The 27,453-nt window shown below is 31.6% G+C and overlaps 1 protein-coding gene across 1 annotated transcript in view; it reads right to left on the reverse strand.

The window, feature by feature from the left end:
- The window catches only part of mmd (disintegrin and metalloproteinase domain-containing protein mind-meld), a 499,030-nt gene extending 471,919 nt beyond the window's left edge, over positions 1–27,111 (reverse strand). Inside the window, exons 1-2 of the mRNA XM_075381718.1 lie at positions 27,030–27,111; positions 26,733–26,881 (exon numbers count right to left, since the gene is read on the reverse strand). Of these exons, the coding sequence (XP_075237833.1) occupies positions 26,733–26,881; positions 27,030–27,111 (231 nt within the window). The remainder of the gene's footprint in view (positions 1–26,732; positions 26,882–27,029) is intronic.
- Positions 27,112–27,453: the final 342 nt, after the last annotated feature.

The raw sequence follows: 27,453 nt of genomic DNA on the forward strand, positions 1-27,453 counted from the left end.
AGGTCGTGTTGTGAGAGAAAGAAGTCATTATTGAAAAGGTGTAGTAGTAAAAGATCTGTATAGCGAAGGTATAACGAATGACAGAGTAAAACAGGAGGTGTAAAAGAGGTTTAAGTAGAATAGTATAGACTAAAGGAGAGGAGAAATTAAAGGGAAAGAGTGAGAAAAGTGGTGTGAGGCAGAATTCATTCGTGAAGCTTCGATAATTATCACACTTCAGAGAAGCTTTTAATAGAACTAGTACATACCTCACCGTATCCCTATTTCCCCACTGCAGTTACACCAGTCGCGTTCTCTCTTTCAGCAAACAAGTCTTCCCCACCATTCTGTATTTCACCCGATCACATGACCTGCCTTGACAACGTATATAAATCCAACACTACTGAACTTATACTCACTACTGCATATATATATTATATATATATATATATATATATATGTATAAGTTACTTACGGTACTTTTGTTGCACACATGATGATGGTTTTTATTATCGATATTCTCCCCTCCCATTCGACCTTTCTTTCTCTCACTCTATCTGTCTTTCTACATACAATATACAAATAAATTAAAAAAGTGTATATATGTAAGATTCGGTTCAAACTGTTGCAAATCTTTACATCTCAAATGGAAAAAAAGCCTTGAATGTTTTAAACATTACTGCAGCTCCTATGGCTTTTATCATATAACATTTTCCATTAGTTTTACATTTTTTTTTTTAGGAAGAGATGAATTCAAATATATATAGTACATTATATTGAAAATAAATAAAATAAAACTCATGGTGATTTTTATTTTTTTTTTTTAATTTTAATTCGCAATCATAAATAAGTAAATAAGAAAAATATTTTTAAAAAAAATATATAAAATTCTAATTATATATATTTTTATACAGTCAATACAAATAAAGAAAATCTGATGTGGACACCACATGACTTCCTTGCACGCCTATTTAAATTACATATACACGTTTCTAAAAGTACATAGAATTTTATATCACTAATAAATTATGATTTTTTTTCATATATATATATATATATATATATATATTTTTTATTGTTATAATTGAATTATTCAAACTCTTATGTTCAAATTGTTATAATTGAACATATTCATCTATTAATAATTAATTATTAATAGATGAATATGTTTATATTAAAAAAAAAGGTTCGGGAACATTGAATGACATTATTAGTATTTAACACTAAATTGACGAAATACCAGCGCGTGCAAGTCAGAGACTCTCTCTCTCTCTCTCTCTCTTTGTGTGTGTGTGTGTGTGTGTTTATATAAACATATTATAGCCTAAAGTTATATTTCTGCAAATGGCAACTAATGATGAGTCGACTGGTTAGCTGTAATTGAGTATTAAAACAGATATGTTCGCATATATATATATATATATATATATAGACATAACCTTATGGAGATACCAATATATATATATATATATATATACATTGCCTCAAGGCTTTCGACTATATAACCTGGTTTATTAATAAAATAGCAATTTAAATTTAGTTGATATATTTGCTACGTTATATATATGTAATAAAAATAAAACTTACCCTTGATCTGGCCCTAGCAGATGGTCCACCTGGTTGATATCCCGTCTCACCAAACCGACTTGACGTGTACTAGAAAAAAATAATAAATAAATAAATAAATAAACAAAATTTGTATTAATATACTGAAACAAAATATTCCTGCCAATTAAGAAGGAAGTAGTAGAAAATATAATAATGTGAAAAATCCAGAAAGGGGCTAAAAGAAATCCTTTTAGTAAAGATAACCAGCCCGTTTAACAATCTTTCTTTGTAATACTGCCCGCTAGCACACCTAAACAGATGTTGTTCAATGAAAAGGTGTTATTAAACCAGGGTAGGAATCTCAAGGGAAAATGTGACGGCAGACGGTTCGAATTGGGTCCGGTCTTGTAGGTCAACAGAATAGGAGAATAAATTCTCCAGAGAAGACCATTTGACAGTCAGTTTACGAGATAGTGCTACGATAAAGTTGCAAGCATAAGGTTATTATGTGAGTTTGAAGGAGAGAATTGCTGTGAAGAGATCAGTGAAGGAGCGAATTTCTAGTGCGTACGAATTCGACGCGATTAAGTTGACGTCACAAGTAATTCCAGTACATGAAAACAAGAAGTGGTACGGTGAGTTACTGTGAGCCTGTAAGGGAAAGATAATGTGCTATATTTCATTCATAAATTGTTAAGGTAGTTTCATTGTGAAAGCAAAGGTATTTGCAGTAAGAGAACTATACTTGATATATCTATTCTAGTATTGTTGTTATTACAATAGTAGAGGTTAAAAGTGTTATGATTAGCGGTCATGTAAGTGTCTTTTGTTAATGGGTCTGAATTCTTCTGGTTTTCAATATTTATATACCAGTAAATAAATCCTGACGATTACTTTAAATTCTGTTTTGTATGAAATCTTTGTTTATGATTATTATTATTGCTGTTGTTGCAGTGATTACTATTTTTATTATTTGTTTATTATTGTCCTTTATTATTATTACTGATTTATCTTGTTTTTCTTATGTTTTTAAACTAATAAATTGTAATTATATAAACATTCTCAATTATCTCTCAATGTACTGATGGGGACAATATATTTACGATTGCCAATGATATTCTTTTTTTTTCTTTTTGTCTTCAGTCATTTGACTGGTTTGATGCAGCTCTCCAAGATTCCCTATCTAGTGCTAGTCGTTTCATTTCAGTATACCCTCTACATCCTACATCCCTAACAATTTGTTTTACATATTCCAAACGTGGCCTGCCTACACAAGTTTTCCCTTCTACCTGTCCTTCCAAAATTAAAGCGACTATTCCAGGATGCCTTAGTATGTGGCCTATAAGTCTGTCTCTTCTTTTAACTATATTTTTCCAAATGCTTCTTTCTTCATCTATTTGCCGCAATACCTCCTCATTTGTCACTTTATCCACCCATCTGATTTTTAACATTCTCCTATAGCACCACATTTCAAAAGCTTCTAACCTTTTCTTCTCAGATACTCCGATTGTCCAAGTTTCACTTCCATATAAAGCGACACTCCAAACATACACTTTCAAAAATCTTTTCCTGACATTTAAATTAATTTTTGATGTAAACAACTTATATTTCTTACTGAAGGCTCGTTTAGCTTGTGCTATTCGGCATTTTATATCGCTCCTGCTTCGTCCATCTTTAGTAATTCTACTTCCCAAATAACAAAATTCTTCTACCTCCATAATCTTTTCTCCTCCTATTTTCACATTCAGTGGTCCATCTTTGTTATTTCTACTACATTTCATTACTTTTGTTTTGTTCTTGTTTATTTTCATGCGATAGTTCTTGCGTAGGACTTCATCTATGCCGTTCATTGTTTCTTCTAAATCCTTTTTACTCTCGGCTAGAATTACTGTATCATCAGCAAATCGTAGCATCTTTATCTTTTCACCTTGTACTGTTACTCCGAATCTAAATTGTTCTTTAACATCATTAACTGCTAGTTCCATGTAAAGATTAAAAAGTAACGGAGATAGGGAACATCCTTGTCGGACTCCCTTTCTTATTACTCCCTTTTTTAATTTCTTCTTTCTTATGTTCTTCAATTGTTATTGTTGCTGTTTGGTTCCTGTACATGTTAGCAATTGTTCTTCTATCTCTGTATTTGAACCCTAATTTTTTTAAAATGCTGAACATTTTATTCCAATCTACGTTATCGAAAGCCTTTTCTAGGTCTATAAACGCCAAGTATGTTGGTTTGTTTTTCTTTAATCTTCCTTCTACTATTAATCTGAGGCCTAAAATTGCTTCCCTTGTCCCTATACTTTTCCTGAAACCAAATTGGTCTTCTCCTAACACTTCTTCCACTCTCCTCTCAATTCTTCTGTATAAAATTCTAGTTAAGATTTTTGATGCATGACTAGTTAAACTAATCGTTCTGTATTCTTCACATTTATCTGCCCCTGCTTTCTTTGGTATCATAACTATAACACTTTTTTTGAAGTCTGACGGAAATTCCCCTTTTTCATAAATATTACACACCAGTTTGTATAATCTATCAATCGCTTCCTCACCTGCACTGCGCAGTAATTCTACAGGTATTCCGTCTATTCCAGGAGCCTTTCTGCCATTTAAATCTTTTAATGCTCTCTTAAATTCAGATCTCAGTATTGTTTCTCCCATTTCATCCTCCTCAACTTCCTCTTCTTCCTCTATAACACCATTTTCTAATTCATTTCCTCCATATAACGAATATAATGATATTCTATAAAAGTGAAAAAAAAGAAATGTTTTAGTTTCCACGAACCAATTTGCCAACCTACATAATCATAATCTGTTACTTTGTATATCTGTGATGGTAAACTATCTCAGATTACTTATCTAATTCTCATCGAAGTATGCTCATGAAAGCAGTCAAGCATTTATATCCAATCTCCTTTTAAACATTATTTACTGTATTGCTAATGCAATAAGACAGTTTTTAACATTAAGTAAATCTTCCACAATCAATTACAAACGAAAATTCCTTCTTTTTAATTTCTTAAAACTTCTATTAAGTTGTAGAAATCAATTTGTTAAATTCAATATAAAATATATGATATTTATCTACCATTAGATAAAAACTACTTATCTACAAACCAGAATTATATATATCAAACTATTCATCAATAAACCCGTAACAGAAGATTACCGATCTGTTCAAAATTAAAAACTAATTATTTGTTAATTTATCACTAAAAATAATTAACTTTCAAAAAAATTAAAAAAATTTTGTGTAAAAAATGAAAATTTTTATTTTTTTTCTTTAATTCAGCTGATAAAACCCAAATAACAGTTGATTTTTTGTATACACTAGAACCTGACTATAATGCAGCCATCCGGAGAATAATTAAACCCAGATTATTTAGTTAAATTATAAATGAAAAAAAAAACAATACCAGTGGGTTTTTAACTCCAAATATTACCAATTTTATAGTTAAAAATAAGAGGAAAGTTCACTAAAACTTATTTATGGAATGTTGTAACTTATGGGTGAAACATGGATGCTTGGGGAAACAGAAAGAAGAAGACTGGAAGCAATGGAAATGTGGATTTGGAAGAGAATAACAAGAACAAGCTGGGTGGATAGGAAAAGAAATGATCAAGTGTTAGCAGAAGTGAGTAAGAGGAAGTCCTTGCTAAATGTTATACGAAAAAGAAGAGCGAAATTGATAGGACTTGTACTACATACAACATGACCAGTTGTTGACCAATATACAGAGGTCCGGCATATAAACCTGACTATTTTTGAGGGATAATAATTAAACTGTGTTTCGTACTATTAAAACATTTAATATATCAAATTAAGATGAATTTTTGCAATTTATAGTGAATTACTTACAAAGATTTTTTTTATTTGAATATTATGTCGTCCAAATGTTTTCCATTACTCCTCACACACTCGCTTAACCTCATTCTAAAATTTGACATTGCTCGCTCAATCATCACTTTTGGAACCGCTTCAATTTCTCGTTGAATGGCCTTGAGTTCTGCAATTAACTGTGGTCAAATTTTTGACTGGTAAGCACTACATTTTGGGGGAATTTTGGTGTGGCTTTTTGATTACATAGATATTACCTCAGAGCAGGTTCTTAGATTACTTTTACGGTTTAAGGTGTCAGGGAGCGCTGCATTAAATATATTTCTTCAAAACGATTCTTGAATATTTCTAAACCATTCTAATTAATATTTTAATAATTAATCATACTCTTTAATTATCCAAATTAATTTCGTCGTGGATTTTTAAAAATTTTAATTTTATTTACTTATTAGCGAAAATCATATTATTTTTCCGTTATGTTTTCAATAAACTTTTATAATATTTGCCATTTTTACTTTTTAAAAAATAAAGGAAGTATTGTGATCGCGAAAACTTTCGGTTTTCAAATTTCAACGGAAATATCTGTTTTCACTTGTTTCGGCGTGACATCTGTACGTACGTATCTCAAATAACTCACAAACCTTTACTTCCTTTGTCTTTCTTTACTTCGTACAAGGAAGTAATGAATGAATTTTTACTTCCTTGAACGAAGTAAAGAAGGAAATATTGTGATCGTGAAAAAAATTTTGGTTTTCAGATTTCAACGGAAATACCCATCCCTGAATCCATTTTGACTAGTTTCGGCGTAATAGGTAAATATTCAGTTGAGAGAGCTTTTCTTTTAAATTTAAATAAAAAAAAAGATTTTTACCATTTTTTTAATTGTAAAAAAATGTTTACGATGAATAATAATTTAATAAGAAAAAATAAAAAAGAATATTAAAAAATGATCAGGTGTTTTTAATGAAATAAAATTTTATGTTCTTTTAAAAATGTATGTATGTAATTTAATAGGCGTACACTGATGTGATGTGTACATCAATTTTTTTAATTATAACTTACGAAAATTTTCATTCTGAATTTTGTATCAGGCGTTAAATGTAAATATATTCTCAAATTCTAGAAACTTAACATTAACGGATAAATTATACCTAAAAATATTTGAAAAAAAATATTGTAAAATAAATAAATTTGTTTCTTAAAATAATTTTTTAAGTTTCATATATTTGGGAAGTAGAATTACTAAAGATGGATGAAGCAGGAGCGATTAAAATGCCGAATAGCACAGGCGAAACGAGCCTTCAGTCAGAAATATAATTTGTTTACATCAAAAATTAATTTGAATGTCAGGTATAGATTTTTGAAAGTTGGAGTGTCGCTTTATATAGAAGTGAAACTTGGACGATCGGAGTATTTGAGAAGAAAAGATTAGAAGCTTTTGAAATGTGGTTCTACAGGAGAATGTTATAAATCAGACGGGTGGATAAAGTGACAAATGAAGAGGTGTTGCGGCAAATAAATGAAGAAAGAAGAATTTGGAAAAATATAGCTGAACGAAGAAACAGACTTATATGTTACATATTAAGGCATCCTGGAATAGTCGCTTTAATAATATTGGAGGGACAGGTAGAAGGAAAAAATTGTGTAGGCAGGCCACGTTTGGAATATTTAAAACAAATTGTTAGGGATGTAGGATGTAGAGGGTATACCGAAATGAAATGACTAGCACTAGATAGGGAATCATGGAGAGAAGCATCAAACCAGTCAAATGACTGAAGACAAAAAAATAAATAATATCGTTAAATGGAAAATAAATACAATTTGGTAGAGATTTTAATTTGTAAAAAGATTTTTGCAAGTCATCTCGACTGGACATGATGACGAGTTAAAAAAATGTAATTTTTATAAAAAAAAAAAAAAAATAAATAAATAAAAATAAACAAACCTAGATATAGCAGAAAAAGTAATATACCAATCAAAGTAAAATAAGAATGATTTCATTATTATTAGAAAAATGTAAAAATAAATTAAAAAGATTAGTATAAACAAAAGAAAAATAAATAAATAAAATAATTCAAAGGACCAAGGAAGAAGGATTTGATCGAAATATTTATCTAGTAAGATTGAATTACACTTGAAGAAGCGTTTTCTTAAGTGCTATTATTTGGAATGTATTTTTCTATAAGAATGTAAAACAAAGACAATAAAGGAAAAAAGCTGGAGGCATTCAAAACAAATTCAAAATGAAGGAAGATTGGAAAGATTAAATGGAGAAAGACGGAAAGAGGAAGAGGGAGAGAGAGTGAGAGAAACAGAGAGACAAATAAAAAATTAATAAGAGGAAATAACGGAAACAGAAGCTTAATCACAACAATTCAAAATAGGAAAGGTAATTTAAAGTGTCTGAGACACATCATGAGAGAGGAGAAAGATTAATTAAAACAGTGCCTGAAGGTGATAAAAAGGGAAACCGGAAAACAGTGAAATTATAGATGATCTTAAAGGAAATGAGAGCTATTAAGATCTTAAAAGTTTAGATTTAAGTAAGGGTAAATGAAGACAAACATCGTACAAGGGAACTTTGTGATAGCAGATAATCATAAAATTATACTATATAAACGTATGTACCTCTTATAAATTTGTTATTTTTATCAAAGGAAATTTTATAACTTAATCTTAAATAAATTTAAAAAAAAATAAAAAGAATAACATGAAAAAATGATTTGGGACAGAACACACAGTATAAAAAATCTAAAATCACTTTTAAGAATTGAAATAAAAATTTTTAAGAACGATCCAAGGCCAAAGAAAAGCAAAAAACGGATACAGAATGAAATCAAATAAAAAAAAAAATTATAAAATTAAAACTTTTTAAGATTTAGAAACCACAATCCAGTAAAGGAGACAAAATTTTGTGGGACATATGATTCGAATGTATTCAGGTAAATTACACGAAAAACCTTTTGGTAAATTTAGGAAATATAAAACTTCGCACCCACTTAAAAAAACAAGTAAAGAAAAACCTAAATAAAGTAAATATATAATTAAAGGTTTACAGACAAACTGGAAAAGATTGAATGACAGATTCTACGACGATGCATCTGGAAAAACATTAAAAAAAACGGGATTTTGAGAATTATTCCAAACGAAGAGATTTACAAAAAGATCATCCCGATAACTAATACATTTAGAAAGAAGAGAATTTCCTTTCTATGACATATTTTCAGAATCGGACAGACCAGACTTATCAGACGGATAATCGAACTTTTCTGGAACAAGAAAAGCAGACCGAACTGGTTATACGAAGTACAGAAAGACATGGAGGAATTAGATATAACCCGTGAAAACCTAAAAACGAAAACCGGAAACTATGAGAAATTAAAAAATAAAGAAACAAGATTCCTATCAAAACCCAAGAAAACAATAAGCTGGGTGTACGCTGAACAAGAAAGGCCAAGAAGATCTGAAACCCTTAGAAATTACTGGCAAAAAAGAAAAGCTGAAAAACAACAAATCAGCAAGAAAAGACAGAACTTGCCAAAAAACAATGAACTTAAGTGATCCATTATGGTCTTAAAAGTAATAAAAAAAAAAAAAACATATATATAATAAAAGATTGCCATGAAAAATCTGCAAAAATAAAGGTTTTTGTGATAGTAAAAAGGCTGATGTGGACACCACATGATTTCCTTGTACGTCTATTAAATTATAGATAGACATTTCTTGAAAATAAAAATTACATAAAATTTTATTTCATTAATAAAATCTGACTTATTGTAAAACATTTTTAACAATCAAAGGTTAATAATTAATTATTAATAAATCAATATATTTAAATTAAAGAAAAAAAAAAGATAAAAAAAGGAGATGAAGGCTGATTCGAACCGATGTGTCTTCCCCTTGCAAGAAACAAAAATCTCATTATATAAAATCTTATTTGTTTATAACTCTGAAACCAATGGAAATAAGTACTATTTATGATATATCGAATAAAAGTTCTCAATGAGGGCTTTTTACTCCAACATCCAAAAAAAGTCCAACATCCCAAAAAATTAGATTTTGAGCATTTTTGGTTCATTCGATTGCTATCAAAAAAGAAGATGCACAATTCGATTTTCTGGTTTGCTTGGCATTTCTCCCACCATTACCCTATTCGGTCGTCCTAAAGCATAAGCCCGAATATCTGTGCCACAAACGAATACTGAACTACGAAACAGTTTAGCGACCAATGTCCTAATTAGCTCCTAGAGTTAACCTAAAAGCGTGAGCGGAATAAGAGTGGTATTATACACCACTCGCTTGCGTGTCCCACCGCCTACTTGTCATACATCACTAAAATTGGTAGGCGCACCCTATCAACTACTAAAACATATGACTATCAATAATTAATCTTCCACTAATCAATCTATCTTCCAATAATCTAATCCAAACTTTCACCACTAACTCGATTGGGAGAGCCTTTCGTAAAACTGTGGTAGCCTCGTAAGAGGTTATTTTAAAAACATCGGTGCATACAATTAGGCTCTGCGCTGGGCGCTTCTTAAACTTCGAATAACTGTTTGATTTCTTTCCAACCTATGCGCCTAAACGGACACCGCGTAAGAGGTCATACTTTGGAAGACACCTCGGTACACCATGTACAAATGACGTCCTGAAAGTCCGTAATCCTTTTGAACAATCCTCCTAAGCTTGTGCATCATAGATTTGTACTCAATTAGATGTTACAACAGTTTTAAATCCAAAATTTCAAAATTCTACAGCTAATCGTTTTTGAGTTATGCGAGATACATACGTAAAGACGTCACCCCGAAACTAGTCAAAATAGTCAAATTTCCGTTGAAATCTGAAAACCAAAAATTTTCGCGATCACAATACTTTTTTTACTTCGTACAAGTAATTTTTTTTTTTTTTGTCTTCAGTCATTTGACTGGTTTGATGCAGCTCTCCAAGATTCCCTATCTAGTGCTAGTCGTTTCATTTCAGTATACCCTCTACATCCTACATCCCTAACAATTTGTTTTACATATTCCAAACGTGGCCTGCCTACACAAGTTTTCCCTTCTACCTGTCCTTCCAAAATTAAAGCGACTATTCCAGGATGCCTTAGTATGTGGCCTATAAGTCTGTCTCTTCTTTTAACTATATTTTTCCAAATGCTTCTTTCTTCATCTATTTGCCGCAATACCTCCTCATTTGTCACTTTATCCACCCATCTGATTTTTAACATTCTCCTATAGCACCACATTTCAAAAGCTTCTAACCTTTTCTTCTCAGATACTCCGATTGTCCAAGTTTCACTTCCATATAAAGCGACACTCCAAACATACACTTTCAAAAATCTTTTCCTGACATTTAAATTAATTTTTGATGTAAACAACTTATATTTCTTACTGAAGGCTCGTTTAGCTTGTGCTATTCGCCATTTTATATCGCTCCTGCTTCGTCCATCTTTAGTAATTCTACTTCCCAAATAACAAAATTCTTCTACCTCCATAATCTTTTCTCCTCCTATTTTCACATTCAGTGGTCCATCTTTGTTATTTCTACTACATTTCATTACTTTTGTTTTGTTCTTGTTTATTTTCATGAGATAGTTCTTGCGTAGGACTTCATCTATGCCGTTCATTGTTTCTTCTAAATCCTTTTTATTCTCGGCTAGAATTACTATATCATCAGCAAATCGTAGCATCTTTATCTTTTCACCTTGTACTGTTACTCCGAATCTAAATTGTTCTTTAACATCATTAACTGCTAGTTCCATGTAAAGATTAAAAAGTAACGGAGATAGAGAACATCCTTGTCGGACTCCCTTTCTTATTATGGCTTCTTTCTTATGTTCTTCAATTGCTACTGTTGCTGTTTGGTTCCTGTACATGTTAGCAATTGTTCTTCTATCTCTGTACAAGTAATTAGAAAGAGCAAATGTTCTAAACAGAAGGAAAAAACATAGCGTGAAGAAACAATGAAGAATGTTTGGGGACTGAAGGCCTATTCGAAAAACCAACCGGATTGGTGTAGTGGTGAACGCGTCTTCCCAAATCAGCTGATTTGAAAGTCGAGAGTTGCAGCATTCAAGTCCTAGTAAAGTCAGTTATCTTAATACGGATTTGAATACTAGATCGTCGATACCGATGTTCTTTGGTGATTGCGTTTGAATTAACCACACATCTCAGTAATGGTCGAACTGAGACTGTACAAGACCATTTCATTTACACTCATGCATATCATCCTCATTTATACTCTGAAGTAATATCTGAACGGTAATTACGGAAAAAGAACAAGGCCTATTCGGAAAAAAATGCTTTGCTTTCTCATTGGCCGAAAGAATATACAATGATGAACGAAGAATTAGGACAATAGGTTAGAACAAACTTTCAAGACATGTTTTCTGTTGGTGAAAATGAAGAAGAAAATTAGTATAAATATAGGTTCGGAAAAGCTTCGTTAGATTGGCTGGCCAAAGATTTCACCCTGATTTTTACGCTGCTAGTAAAATTAAGCCACGTTAAAATTCTTGTGATCCAAATTAAGGGGTAAATTTAGTGATTTTATATGATATATAGCAGGGATTGCCAACAAGTTGACCGCGGTCGACCGGTCGACCGCAAAGGCTTTAAAAGTAGCCCGCGAAGCTAAAGTTGAACAATTTGTTCTAACTTAAATAAATGATTGAAATTCTTAATTCTATAATTTAATCTTACAATAATAAATTATTTGTGAAACATACACATACTGTTTATATTTATCCTGATAAGATAAACAATGTAGTAATACTGAACGCGCTCTGTCGGCGCTAGTTGGTAGCTGTGTGGCCGTGTGTCTGAACTTGCTTTTTCTCTGTAGCGAACATAGACAGAGCGCATATCAGTATCAGTGTGTGTTAGAGAGTTAGATAGTAAAGTGACAGCCAGTGAAGTGACAGTCAGTGATAGCGAACAGAAGTAAGTATGTTAGTTATTGTTTTAAATATTCCGTAATAATATCTTTAGTAGGTAAATTCTAAAATAATATTTAACCCTATTATTTTAGAATGAATAATCCAAGTACAAGCAGGAAAAAAACGTATCATTATCACAGTAAATGGGAAGAAGATTATTTCTTTACTATGATGAAAGATAAATGTATCTGTTTTATTTGCAATGCAACAGTAGCTTTGTCTAAGAAAGAAAACGTTAAAAGACATTATCTAACAAATCATAAAAATTACGAAGTAGATTATCCACGTGGCACTGCGTTAAGAAAAACAAAAGTGCAACAACTGAAGGCACAAATAACTGCACAACAAAATAGTTTTTTAAAATACAATACAAATTCGAAGACAGCTACTTCATTCAAAGTTGCTGAAACTTTGATTAAACACAACAAACCGTTTCAAGGTGGGGAAATATGGAAAGAGGCTTTCATTAAAGCCGGAGAAGAATTGTTTCAGAATTTTAAAAATAAATCTGAAATAATGACATTAATAAAAAATATGTCGTTATCGCGAAATACAGTTATGCGTAGAACAGAAGGAATGAGCCGAAATCTTGAAATACATGATAACATTAATAAATGCGTTGTATTATCGCTGCAGTTTGACGAATCTACGGACTATATCGGTACTGCACAATTATGTGTTTTTATTTGAATGGTTTTCGATGATATGTTGGTTACAGAAGAATTATTATTCCAATGCATGATCGCACAAGAGCTCAAGATATCTTTGATTTATTTAAAAATTATATTGCACGAACAAATTTTCCAATCTGCAAGTTGGTATCAATATCACTGACGGGGCTCCAGCAATGATTGACAACAAAAGTGGCTTCGTTGCTTTGTGTAAAGGTGATGATGACATTCCAAATTTTATTGACTATCATTGTATCATACATACTCAAATATTATGTTCAAAAGTGTTAAAATTCAATCATGTTATGGATGTTGCGTTTAAAATTGTAAATTCCATAAGATCTAAAAGTTTGTCACGTCGTCAGTTTCGCGCTTTGCTGCATGAATGCGGTGAAGAACACCAATGAACTGTTACTTCATACTGATGTAAGATGGTTAAGTCATGCTACATTTTTAGCAAGATTTAGAGAACTTCTGCCACAAATAACCTCATATTTACAATCTAAAGGTGATTCATATCTGCAATTAAATGATCAAGAATGGCTTCTCGATCTTGCTTTTTTCTGTGATGTTACTGAAAAATTAAACCGATTAAATCAGCAACTACAGGGTAAAGGTAAAACAATAATACATATGATTAGCATTTTGAAGTCATTTAAGGAAAAATTAAATATGCTTGCCATGCAACTAAAGGGTCGTGATTTAAAACACTATCAAAACCTGGCAGATGAATCTAAAAATAGACTGTTGCTTACGACAAATATGCTGATGTTATTGGAATGCTTCTAAATGAATTTGATAGAATATTTCTCAAACTAAGTGAACTTGAAGATATTGCCTGTTTTTTATCTTACCCATTTAATGACATCGACGTTGAAAGTCTTGCACAGAAACTTCACAATTTTCTTAATACTACAAATATAGCAGAATTAGAAGAAGAAATACTAAATATTAAATGCGATATAAATTTAAAATCAATGGTTTCAGATAGCAATTTTTGGAAACTAATAAGCAAAGATAAAAATCCAAATATTTGGACAATTTTTGCTCGTTTCAATGCCTTCTTTGGCTCCACATATTTATGTGAATCCGCATTTTCTTATATGAATGCGATCAAAACAAAACAGCGATCGCAAATAACGGATCTACATTTAGAGTCGTGCTTAAGAATTGCTTTAAGTTCATATGAGCCAAATTTTGAGAAACTTTCTGCTCTTATGCAATGCCAAGTTTCATCCAAATAAAAATTGTATGCTTAAAATTTGTTTTGTTCGTATTTATTTCTTGACATTGTTTTTTTTAAATTTTAATAAATATTGTTTGAATTCATAAAATAAAAAATATATCGTAGGCTTAGATTGCAAACCTGCTAACTCATATTCAGCATATTTTGCAAAACTTTCTTAAAACGCATAAATTTATTGCTTGTCACGTGATTTAAATTAAATAGGTGCATAATAGCGGTGTTTCATAGCCAATGTAAGGTTTTTTTCTCTTTCTAATAGTGTGAAAATGTAATTTTTGACCAAAAGTGGAAGTTTGCAATTTAAATCGGCGATATAATGACTTCTTTAATTATCTTCTAAAATTTTAAAAATATTTGCCCATATCCATAGTCGACCGCAGACTATATTTTATGGAAAAAGTAGCCCCTAAAAGCTAAATGTTTGGCCACACTGATATATAGATTTGAAAAAAATAAGGTTTCAGAAATTTTCAGCAGTTTTCGAGAAATCTAGGGTAAAAGACAAGAAAAAAAATTGGATAATTATTTTTTACGGTGTAAAATAGCTTTGTTAAAAAAATTTTAATTGTATTACTTAAACGAAAATCAATTTATTTAGAAATTATTCTGGGACAAAGTAATTTTTCTTTTTCTGTTTAACCTCCTCTTGTACAGTCTCAAGATTGACCGTTCCTGAGGTGTATGGTTAATTGAAACCCAACAACCAAAGAACACAGGTATCTAAAACCCAAAATTTTGGATTTCATAAGTGCAATAATCAGCACTCATTGAGTACTTTTCAACTACAATTAATAAGTAATACTTATTTTCATTGGTTTAAAAGTTATAGCCAAATAAACTTTTAATTAATGAAATATTTGATCTTACAAAGGGAAGGCATATCGGTTCGAATCCGACTTCATTCCCGACTTTTTTTATTTTAAATATATTAATTTATTAATAATTATTAATCTCTGATTGTAAAAAATATTTTACTATAAATAATAATTCAATAATAACAATTAAAAAATAATAAAAATAATCAAAAGTTATTAGTGAAATAATATTTTATGTACTTTTAAACACGTATATATGTAATTTAATAGACGTACAAGGAAGTCATGTGATGTACACATCAGATTTTTTTTTTTTAATTTGAGTAAGCATATGTGCCTTATATATGTGAGTACATGACTAGCATGTAGTTATAATATATCAAAGCTAACAAGAACAACGAATAGCCAAGTAGCAATAAGAGGAAACAGTCAATCTCGACATCCAAATCTAACTAACCAACACACACAATCGACCAACTAGACCAAACCGAAAGCAACCCAGGTACTGTTATATGCGGTGACGTGGCAGATTGGTAGTATATCAAGTTGTACCAACATGTAATTAATTAAACTAGACCTTTCATCACCAACACACCCGTCAGTGTTACCGCTACGATACACAACGACAAACGATAAATATACCTTACTTAAACCACTTTCCCCTTTCGTTACTACCGTACCTACAGTTATCTAGTAACAAGAAGTCACTCTACTATAGTTAGATACATTATTGAATTTAATATTGTATATAATACATCTAAGTTACACAAACATACGTGCGGTTAAAATTTGAATATAATTTATGTCCTTGAAATTATATACTGTATATAATCCGTATCACGTTTATACAGAGTGTTTCTAGAATGGTGGGATGGCTATACTTTTTCGGTTCTTTAGGGTGATTCAAAGAAACGGGAAATTTAAAAAATTAAATAAAGTTAATGAAAAATTGTTTTTAGAAAATGAATTTTATTTCATGTAATTGTACAAATGTTGCCATTTTAGAATACATACATTTTAGTTTATTTTTTAAAGATGACATCTTCCAGGTGACCTCCTCTTCTACGTAAACACTCACGAAGTCTCTTCGTTACATTGTTCATGGTTTGACGTAAGATCTAAACTGGAATTATCGCAATTGCTTCTTAGATCTTTGCCTTCAGTTCTTCCGTTGCAGCAGGTCTACTGTGGAACACTTTACTTTTATGGTGACCCCACAAAAAGTAATCGCAAGCTGAGAGATCAGACGATCTAATGTCACCATTTCGTGAAATGACACGTTGTCCAAACAACCGGCGTACCGCTGCCATCGATATTCTTGCAGTATGTGACGTTGCTCCGTCTTGTTGAAAACAGGCTGTGTTAAGAATCGGTGGAAATCTCTTTTGTTGTTCCACAACAAAGGTTTCAAGCACGGCTACGTAACGAGCCGACGTCACTGTAATCGCAAGACCGTTGTCATCCTCAAAAAAATAAGGCCCTATAACACCGTAAGATGTCATAGCACACCACACGGTCACTTTCTAGCTGTGCAACGGACGCTGGTGTAGCTGCGTAGGATTTTCTTGTGCCCAGTATCTGAAATTTTGCTAGTAAGTAAATCCACTGAGGTGGAAATGCGCTTCGTCTGACATCCACAGTTCGTGAACAAATTCTTCGTTATCGTTTATCTTCTGAAGCATTGCATTACAGAATCGTGCTCGCACAACTGCATCGTTCGGTTTCAGTTCCTGGACGATCTGCAACTTGTATGGATGGAATTGCAAGTCCTTCACTAATATTCTTCGAATACTTGAACTATGCGATTGTAAAGATGCTGAGAGACGACGGATTGACCGATGTGGACTTCGTCTGATAGCATCTTGTAAAAGCTTGAACATTTTGTGGTGTACGGACGGTTCGCTCACGGCCTGGAGGTTTCTTTTTCATTGCCGAACCGGTTTCCTCAAAATTATATATCCGTGTTTTAATTGCATATGCTGATGGAACACTGTCGTGCCGTCTCAGATTAAAATGACGGCGAAATTCTCTACGCGCTCCCTCCCCACTGTCATTGTTTTTGTAAAACGCTTTGATAGCAATTGCACGTTGCGCACAACTCCAAGGATCCATGACAACTAAATGGCAGGTTAGGTTAGAGAGGCTGGCGCCACTTATCAAGTGGTACCAATCGCCCACGGCTACCAACACAACTTTCAAAATTTCCCGTTTCTTTGAATCATCCTGTACCTGAAAAAAGGCAATTTCTCCTTCTTTCTCCCACTGTTATTAAACATTACATTGGGAAGAGATCTTGTTGATAATTCAGAAAATCTCAAAATTGATTGAATATTATATGGATATGTCATTAAAATAGTAAAAAAATATGAAAATTATATATCACAACAAATAAATCAAATTTTTGCAGACTTTTCGAAGAAAAGTTTGCATAATTATTTTCAGTCAAATAGTTTAAGTAGAGTGGTGAAAAATGAATTTTATTAACGATTTGAGGCATGAGGAGTACGAAAATATACCACTCAAATTGAAATTTCCTTACATATACGAGGTGTGTGAGGAGAAAAGTAATGAGATTGGTAACACTACGAGCGATCTGGCAAAACTGTGTCTACCGGTCTGTGCTAGACCGGTTTGTTCATCCCTTCCACATGCTCAGTACTAGTTTCAACTCCGTTCAGCCAGCACATTATTTTTGACAGCGTCATCAATGAAGTTGTGTTTTTGTTGTGGATTATGAAAATGGAGCATCGGAATTTAGATTAACGTTGTGCAATCAAGTTTTATATTAAACATGGGGAATCCAGGAGTTTCACCATTGAAAAGTTGAAACAGGCCTATGGGGAACATTGCTTATCAAGAGCACAAGTTTTCCGCTGGCAAAAATCATTTTTGGAAGGCCGAGAACACGTTGAAGATCAACCTCGCTCAGGGAGATCTTCACCTTCAAAATCTGATGAAAACGTTGAGCGTGTGAGGGTTCTTGTGAGATCAGACCGTCGTTTAACAATAAGGATGATGAATGAATAGTTAAATTTGAACGCTTTCACCGTACATCAAATTTTGACAGACGATTTGGACATGCGAAAGGTTTGTGCGAAATTTGTGCCGAAAAATTTCATAACGGAACAGAAGGACAATCAAAGAAACGTGTGCGTTGATCTTCTTGAAAGGATTGACAACGACAAAGAATTCTTCAATCGTGTGATCACAGGTGAATGAATCCTGGATATTTGAGTACGATCCTGAAACTAAGCGGCTAAGCGAAGAGTGGTACACTCTGTCATCTCATCAAAACCGTGCTGATTTGCTTTTTTGACAGTAGGGGTATCGTGCATAAAGAATTTGTTCCTCCAGGACAAACTATCAATCGAGTGTTTTACAAAGGTGTCCTTAAAAGGCTCAGGAAAAGAGTGATTCGCGTGAGATCAGACATTGCAGACAAGCGGATGCTTTTTCACGACTATGCCCCCTGTCACACGGCAATTTCCATCACGGAATTTTTAACCTCAAAACGAATTCATACGGTTCTTCAACCCACCCTATTCACCTGATTTGAGTCCTTGTAACTTTTTCCTTTTCCAAAAATTGAATCATGTCTTAAAAGGACATCATTTTAGAACTCTGGAGAACATTCAAAAGACTCTGACCGACCAGTTAAAAGCCTTAATCAGTTAAAGCTTTCCAGCGATGCTACCAGGTGTGGGATTAACGACTCCGCCGGTGTATAGCTGCCCAAAGGAACTACTTTGAAGGGGATAATATTATTTGAAAAAAATAAAAACTTTGGCTAGTAAAAAGTCAGTCTCATTACTTTTTTCACACACGTCATACGTATATATATATAGGCCTATGTATGATATAAAATTTTGTGGCTCGAATATCTCCAAAACTACCAAATCAATTTCATAGAAATTTAGATATGCTGTTTTTCAAACTTGCACATCGAGCTTAACGGCCAGTAGGGGGTGCTATTGCAGTCGGTAAATAAATTCGGAAAACATATTTTGTGATTTTCCCTGATATGAGTTAAGTGAGCTATGATACTGTCAGGATTGTTCTCTATCGGGACGGGAAGGGTAGCCTTTCAGCTGAGGGATGTAGCGGTCGCCCAGAAGAGGGGGCAACTGCGTCTTGATGAGGCTGGAAGGACCCCGATGGGTAGCCGTAACTGGCAAGACAGGGGGGCATTCTACAGCCACGACAATCTGACATTCCTGCGCAAAGCCTAACGGCAGAGGCCAGGGATGTTGGGGGTGTTTAAAAAAGGACAAATTAAAAAAAAAAGGATTGTTCTCTATCAAACAATTCTAGAAATATTTAAAAACGATCTGTACAAAATATATGGAAATGTACTTCCAGGGATTCTTTTCTACATTTTCACATCCTGATCTACAGTAGTACCAAAATTGCTGGGTCAACCGTATTGTTGATGGCTGAATTTTAAAATCACTGTAGACAGTAGATACTAGAAGTTTTAACTTTCTTTTCCAACAAAGGAATAATTTATTTTTAAACCATCATATTAATAAAAAAATAACCTATCGCTTTGTATTATTGGTACCCTGACTGTTGCATTATTTCTTCAGCCAACTATGAAAATTTTATGTATTATGTAACAAATTTTTTTATGACATATATTTTTGAAAACTGGTACTATAATAAAAGCTTCTCTTATTTTATTCTATTAGTTAATTTATATTATTTTAATTATTAATTGAAAATGTACAGCAACAATATGAAAGTGCTTCAAACGCTAAAAGATTATTTTTAGTAATCTGTTTTACTGATGAATTATTTTTTTTTATTAGAATGACTGTTATATTATCAAATTTATTTCATATTATACCTGACTTGTCGAAACCATATGAAAGGGGATTTTTTTACTTTTAATTTAAGTTTGTTTTACATGTTATAACAATTTTATAATAATTTATTAAACCGATGCCTGTTTTGTAAAATAAAGAAGCTATATTTTGTTAATGTAAATAACCCTGACACAGTGTAGTCTGAAATTGAAAATCTATATAAAAAATTAAATTTTTTCAAAAATAAACTGACGAACAGCAGTCACTGTAAGGGAAACATCTGTCTGCATGTAAGTGAAAGTGGCTGATGCAAAAACAGAAATACACATTTTAGCTATGCACAGTTCCATCTTCAATTTCAGTATCTACAAATCATATTAGAGTACAAAAAATACTAAGGACGATACTATTCATTGAATTCCATCATATTTTGCTTGATTTATAATTGTTTACGATACAAACATTTGGGCTATGGATTGATATGACAAATTAAAATATTTCTGCTTAAAACACAAAACAGGCATATGACCAGAAATGTTAAAATGAACAGCTGTCCAACATTCACTTAATTGAAAATCTTTGGGTTACAGAGAATATATCTAAAGTTGTGCATGAAAAAAATTTTATGAATATCGATTGAATTATTCTTAAGTTACGGTCAATTTAAGGTCGAAAATATCTGAGCGGGTCAATTTACAACGTTCGTTTTGAGCTGCAAACATTAACATTTCTTTATCTGCGGTATTTAAGCTAAAACTAAATTAAATTAACGATAAATCGATCTTCTTCGTAAAACTATGCAAGAGTTATTTTATCAATTGTGAAATTGATTTTTTTACAAAATTATTAAAAATTTTTGTTAAAAAATTTCATTATGATTATAAAAATTTTAATTAAATTATTAATATAATCCGAAATACATTATTTTTCACAAATATAAATCGTTAAAATTGTTATAAACCTCAAATAATACGCGAAAATATATTATTTATATCGTAGCTTTTATAGACAGGAATTATAAATTTTTTATTCCTTTAAAAATAAGCAAATATTCAACAAAGTGAATTATTGACAGAGTGAAAATGGTAAAGAAATATTTATAATAACAAAGTATAAATAATATATCCTGACAATTTGAGATTAGTGAATGCAGACGATTTAATAACAACATTTGCATTATTAAGGATAGACGAGATCATCGTGGAGGATACGTGCTCAACAAGGATAAACGTGACTAATCCACCGTAATACTATTTATCTTTTAAATACATGTAAAATTTAAATGTGTATATGTTAAACAATATTTTTATTTGTGTAGGTGGAGACAGAGAAATATATTTGTTATATAGCGTGTGCCCGAGAGATGTTACCGGATTGTATCATTCAAATTAAAAATATAAAAAAATTCACATAATCCAACTTGCTTAATTTTTTCTTTGTACATAATTTTGAACTTCTTTAATAAAAAAATCTAATCTTAATTATTCATCACGATTTTTTTTTTTGTCTTCAGTCATTTGACTGGTTTGATGCAGCTCTCCAAGATTCCCTATCTAGTGCTAGTCGTTTCATTTCAGTATACCATCTACATCCTACATCCCTAACAATTTGTTTTACATATTCCAAACGTGGTCTGCCTACACAATTTTTTCCTTGTACCTGTCCTTTCAATATTAAAGCGACTATTCCAGGATGTATTAATATGTGGCCTGTAAGTCTGTCTCTTCGTTTAGCTATATTTTTCCAAATGTTTCTTTCTTCATCTATTTGCCGCAATACCTCTTCATTTGTCACTTTATCCACCCATCTGATTTTTAACATTCTTCTATAGCACCGCATTTCAAAAGCTTCTAATCTTTTCTTCTCAGATACTCCGATCGTCCAAGTTTCACTTCCATATAAAGCGACACTCCAAACATATACTTTCAAAAATTTTTTCCTGACATTTAAATTAATTTTTGATGTTAACAAATTATATTTCTGACTGAAGGCTCGTTTAGCTTGTGCTATTCGGCATTTTATATCGCTCCTGCTTCGTCCATCTTTAGTAATTTTACTTCCCAAATAACAAAATTCTTCTACCTCCATAATCTTTTCTCCTCCTATTTTCACATTCAGCGGTCCATCTTTGTTATTTCTACTACATTTCATTACTTTTGTTTTGTTCTTGTTTATTTTCATGCGATAGTTCTTGCGTAGGACTTCATCTATGCCGTTCATTGTTTCTTCTAAATCCTTTTTACTCTCGGCTAGAATTACTATATCATCAGCAAATCGTAGCATCTTTATCTTTTCACCTTGTACTGTTACTCCGAATCTAAATTGTTCTTTCACATCATTAACTGCTAGTTCCATGTAAAGATTAAAAAGTAACGGAGATAGGGAACATCCTTGTCGGACTCCTTTTCTTATTACGGCTTCTTTCTTATGTTCTTCGATTATTACTGTTGCTGTTTGATTCCTGTACATGTTAGCAATTGTTCTTCTATCTCTGTATTTGAACCCTAATTTTTTTAAAATGCTGAACATTTTATTCCAATCTACGTTATCGAAAGCCTTTTCTAGGTCTATAAACGCCAAGTATGTCGGTTTGTTTTTCTTTAATCTTCCTTCTACTATTAATCTGAGGCCTAAAATTGCTTCCCTTGTTCCTATACTTTTCCTGAAACCAAATTGGTCTTCTCCTAACACTTCTTCCACTCTCCTCTCAATTCTTCTGTATAAAATTCTAGTTAAGATTTTTGATGCATGACTAGTTAAACTAATTGTTCTGTATTCTTCACATTTATCTACCCCTGTTTTCTTTGGTATCATAACTATAACACTTTTTTTTCTAAAACTCAAAAAATTAAAACTATTTTTAGGGGTAGGAGTGAAATTTAGCAAAAAACGTTTTTTTACTTAATATTTACAAGATTATAATATATATCATTAATTATAAAAAATTTGGAGACTATATCGTTTTTCCCCCTGTATTACCCATCCATTGACTTTTTGAAGTGTTTTGAAATTTAGTACCATCAATGCCCTATATATAAAAGTAATCTTACCAAGTTTGGTCAAAATCTGTCGAGTAGTTCTTGAGATATAAGATGATTTATAGGCCAACATCGAAAAACATTTTAAGGGTGGGGATGAAATTTACCAAAACCTTTTTATTTTAACATAATTTTTTTACTTTATAATAAAGTAATATTCACAAAATTAACAAAAAAAAAAAAAAAATAAATAACCTTAATTTTGCAAAATCTGGAAACGATTTTGTTTTTCCTCCCTGGATCCCCCAACCCCCTGACATTTTGATTTGAAAATTTAACACAATCAATACCCTTACTATAGAAATATTATACCCAAATTTGGTTTAAGTAGTTCTGGATATATAAGACGATTTATACATTTTCATACGTATGAACATTTTGTTGCGGAAATGTCGATGTCATTTTTCATTTTTTTGGGATCTTTAGGGGATCAATTCGTCAAGATTCGGTGAAAACCAGATTTATCCAATTTTAACTAATCACCATATTTTCTTTTCTCTATAGATATAACTGCTATTTAGACGGGAAAGTAAAAGTAATAATTAAATACAATTTATTTCAGTTAACACATTTAAATTGTTTTATTACAGCAAAGTAAGATTAAAAAGAAAAAATGTATAAGGACGGAAAAAAGAGGTAAAATGAATTATTTGACTGCTTAAAAATTTTAGGAAGAATTAGAATGTATAAAGAATAAAGGAATATGAACTGTATTAAGAAGAGTACTGAGAAGAGGTTCTTCAATTGAAAGACGGATTCATGAAAGAAGAGATGAAGAAAATAATTAAAACATTTGCATATCAATAGATCCTTGTTTAAAAAGGAAATGATTTTAAGTAATATAATTGTATACTGCCGTATTGTTAAACTTAATCTACTTTTATGCCAATATTAATTTATCTTTATAATAGTATAAATATATAAATGAATTTCAATATATTTTAAAATAATTCTTGAACCATTAAAAATTATTTTTATCAAACAAAATTTTTTTGCCGAGAAAATTATAATTTTCTCATAAACTCATTTAAAAAAAAAATTAATTTATAAAATCGTATTTAGATTTTACAATTCCTTTTTACTTCACGGAAATCTTATAATAATTTCACGCGCGCGCACATATACTCACACACAGAGATATAAAATAGATCAAAGATGATAAAAATCAATAAAAATATAAACCCAAATTTATATTTTAGTAAATTTAAATATTATAATCTCTTTTGAACCAAACGAAAAAAAAATCATATATAAATTGATATTAAAATATGAAAGTGGCTTCATATTTAAAAATTGAGGGATACTAAGAGGTAGAAACAACAGTGGTTATACATTTTTATAAAATTACTACTTTATGATGTATTTGAAATTCTTATCCGCTAACTTAACTTCTCGCCATATTGAACCAAATCGTTTATTTATTTATTTATTTAATAGGAAGGTGGAGTGGAATGTAGAATTTTAATGTAAAACTAGCTGCAGAGGGGTTCCGTAGGTATGCCCTCCAGGCGGGTGGCGTCCCGGAATAGGATTATTAGGCGTCCAAAATAGATTACCTCTTGTGTAAAAATATTATTTTTTTGATTGATAAAAATTGATATTACGAAAGTTAAATTAGAAATTTAACTCTAGAAATTGATTCTAATGAAGTCAGCTTCAAATTAAAAATTTGATGTTTTTGCCAGTTTTTTCTTATGCGTGTTTGTACCCCATACTTTAGGCCATTCATCACGCATAAGAAAAAATTGGCAAAAACATCAAATTTTTATTTTAAATTATGAGTTTCACATAATTTTCCTTATCACTAACAAAGCATGTCAAATCCATTCTGAGATACAGTCCTAAAATTATTTTTTACGTTTTAGTGCGTTTAATTTAAGAGTGATTTTAAACATTTTTTATTTTTTATTTTTAGTGATATAATAGTGGTTTTTAAAAATTTTTTTCTTTATATATTTCTTATTTTCTAGTTTTTAGTCTTCATAAGTTTATACTTTAGAGTTTCGCTAGTGCACAGGTTTGAGCCTATTTAGCGAAAGATCTGATCCGTACGTTTTACGGCAGATGAGTGCAATCAAAACATAGGGCTAAACGATTTAATTTCCGGATAACCAAAATACGGTCAATCGTGAAAATCGGGCCAGCGGTTGCCGAGATATTACGGTTGCACCCCATTACACCCTCTCCACAATTGCCGAACAATGCCCCTGGGGCACTTGGAAATATTATTATCCAACGGGTACCACTGGGAAGGAATATAGTATCTGGAAGGGGGAATCGAAAAAAATTTTCAGAGCGCTAGGATCGACCGTTTTTGAGATATTTGCGATTTTTAGTCCGAAAATTCAGATCCGGTTAAGAAGTACTAAATTTTGCCAAAATTTCAATATATATATATATATATATCGATGTATGTAAGATATATCGATATATAATAATATATCAAGTATACACCTGACCACCCCGCGACATGTACTAACGAATCGGGATCATCCGCTAGTGATCGGTACATTCCAGGGCCTACTCTTTGGTTATAGTTCATTATTTTATGAAGAAAACCAATCACATTAATAAAATAAATATGACGTTAACACCACATGACTTTCTTGTACGCCTATTAAAATATATATACACATTTTATTTTTTTAAATTAAAAGTACTTAATATTTTATTAAGAAAGGGAGTAATAAGAAAGGGAGTCCGACAAGGATGTTCCCTATCCCCGTTACTTTTTAATCTTTATATAGAACTAGCAGTTAATGATGTTAAAGAACAATTTAGATTCGGAGTAACAGTACAAGTTGAAAAGATAAAGATGCTACGATTTGCTGATGATATAGTAATTCTAGCCGAGAGTAAAAAGGATTTAGAAGAAAAAATGAAAGGCATAGATGAAGTCCTACGAAGGAACTATCGCATGAAAATAAACAAGAACAAAACGAAAGTAATGAAATGTATTAGAAATAACAAAGATGGACCAATGAATGTGAAAATAGGAGGAGAAAAGATTATGGAGGTAGAAGAATTTTGTTATTTGGGAAGTAGAATTACTAAAGATGGACGAAGCAGGAGCGATATAAAATGCCGAATAGCACAAGCTAAACGAGCCTTCAGTCAGAAATATAATTTGTTAACATCAAAAATTAATTTAAATGTCAGGAAAAAATTTTTGAAAGTATATGTTTGGAGTGTCGCTTTATATGGAAGTGAAACTTGGACGATCGGAGTATCTGAGAAGAAAAGATTAGAAGCTTTTGAAATGTGGTGCTATAGAAGAATGTTAAAAATCAGATGGGTGCATAAAGTGACAAATGAAGAGGTGTTGCGGTAAATAGATGAAGTAAGAAACATTTGGAAAAATATAGCTAAACGAAGAGACACACTTATAGGCCAGATATTAAGGCATGCTGGTACAATCGCTTTAATACTTGAAGGACAGGTAGAAGGAAAAAATTGTGTAGACAGGCCACGTTTGGAATATGTAAAACAAATTGTTAGGGATGTAGGATGTAGAGGGTATATTGAAATGAAACGACTAGCACTGGATAGGGAATCGTGGAGAGCTGCATCAAACCAGTCAAATGACTGAAGACCAAAAAAAAAAACATATTGTAATGTAATCTTAAAAATAAAAGAACTCTTTGGTCGGTACATGCTTTTTTTGGATTTTAGTTTTGCGCTGATAATGAAAGATCCTTACTACTGAAACACATCGAATAGATTTGCTTCTTGTTTATTAAATTAATATAAATATTTGCAAAGACAAAATGTGTTTTTGCATATTATTTTTATCAATTTACGATGATAAAATATTTAAAAAAATTAATTATAGAAATAAAAAAAAAAGAGTGGACTTACTTTTGGTGCACCGACTTCTCTTGTTGAGATCCCCATTTTTTCATGGTGTCTCAACTGAACTGGATAGATAATTTGGTAATAATGCGCTCCAATATTCCGTACTAACTCCTGGTTTTGCCTGTATTCCCGTAATAACCGTTCGACTTCACCTGAAAAAAAAAAAAAACAGATTAATAAAATACAATTCATGTACAACATTGTGAGATTTTAAAAACACTTGACAAAATATTAGTGTTTTTAAAAATTTTGGTAATTTTTATTTTGTTTTCTTTTGAAATATTATGATGGGTTATATACTGTGTGATTCACAAAGATTGTAATAAATTTTCCCAGGACAAATCCAACTTAAGAATTCAAAAAAGAAAAGTCCAGTAAACATAAGTTCATTAACAAGTGTTCGCTGGCGAAAAATTTCGCCTTAATTTCTACGCCTTCAATAAAAATTAAGCTAGACTGTAATTTTTAGGACTCAAATTAAGCAGTAAATTGAATGGTTTTATATGAAATCTAACCTTAAAAATTGAAAAAAATATATATAGAGTACAGAACTTTATTTTTAGTTCTTTTCGAGAACGCACCGGGTTGGTCTACTGGTGAACGCGTCTTCCCAAATCAGCTGATTTGGAATTCGAAAGTTCCAGCGTTCAAATCCTAGTAAAGTCAGTTATTTTAACACGGATTTGAATAGTACATCGTGGATACCGGTGTTCTTTGGCGGTTG

The sequence above is a fragment of the Lycorma delicatula genome, chromosome 13 (genome assembly GCF_047948215.1).
Source record: "Lycorma delicatula isolate Av1 chromosome 13, ASM4794821v1, whole genome shotgun sequence".
Classification (NCBI taxonomy): Eukaryota; Metazoa; Arthropoda; class Insecta; order Hemiptera; family Fulgoridae; genus Lycorma; species Lycorma delicatula.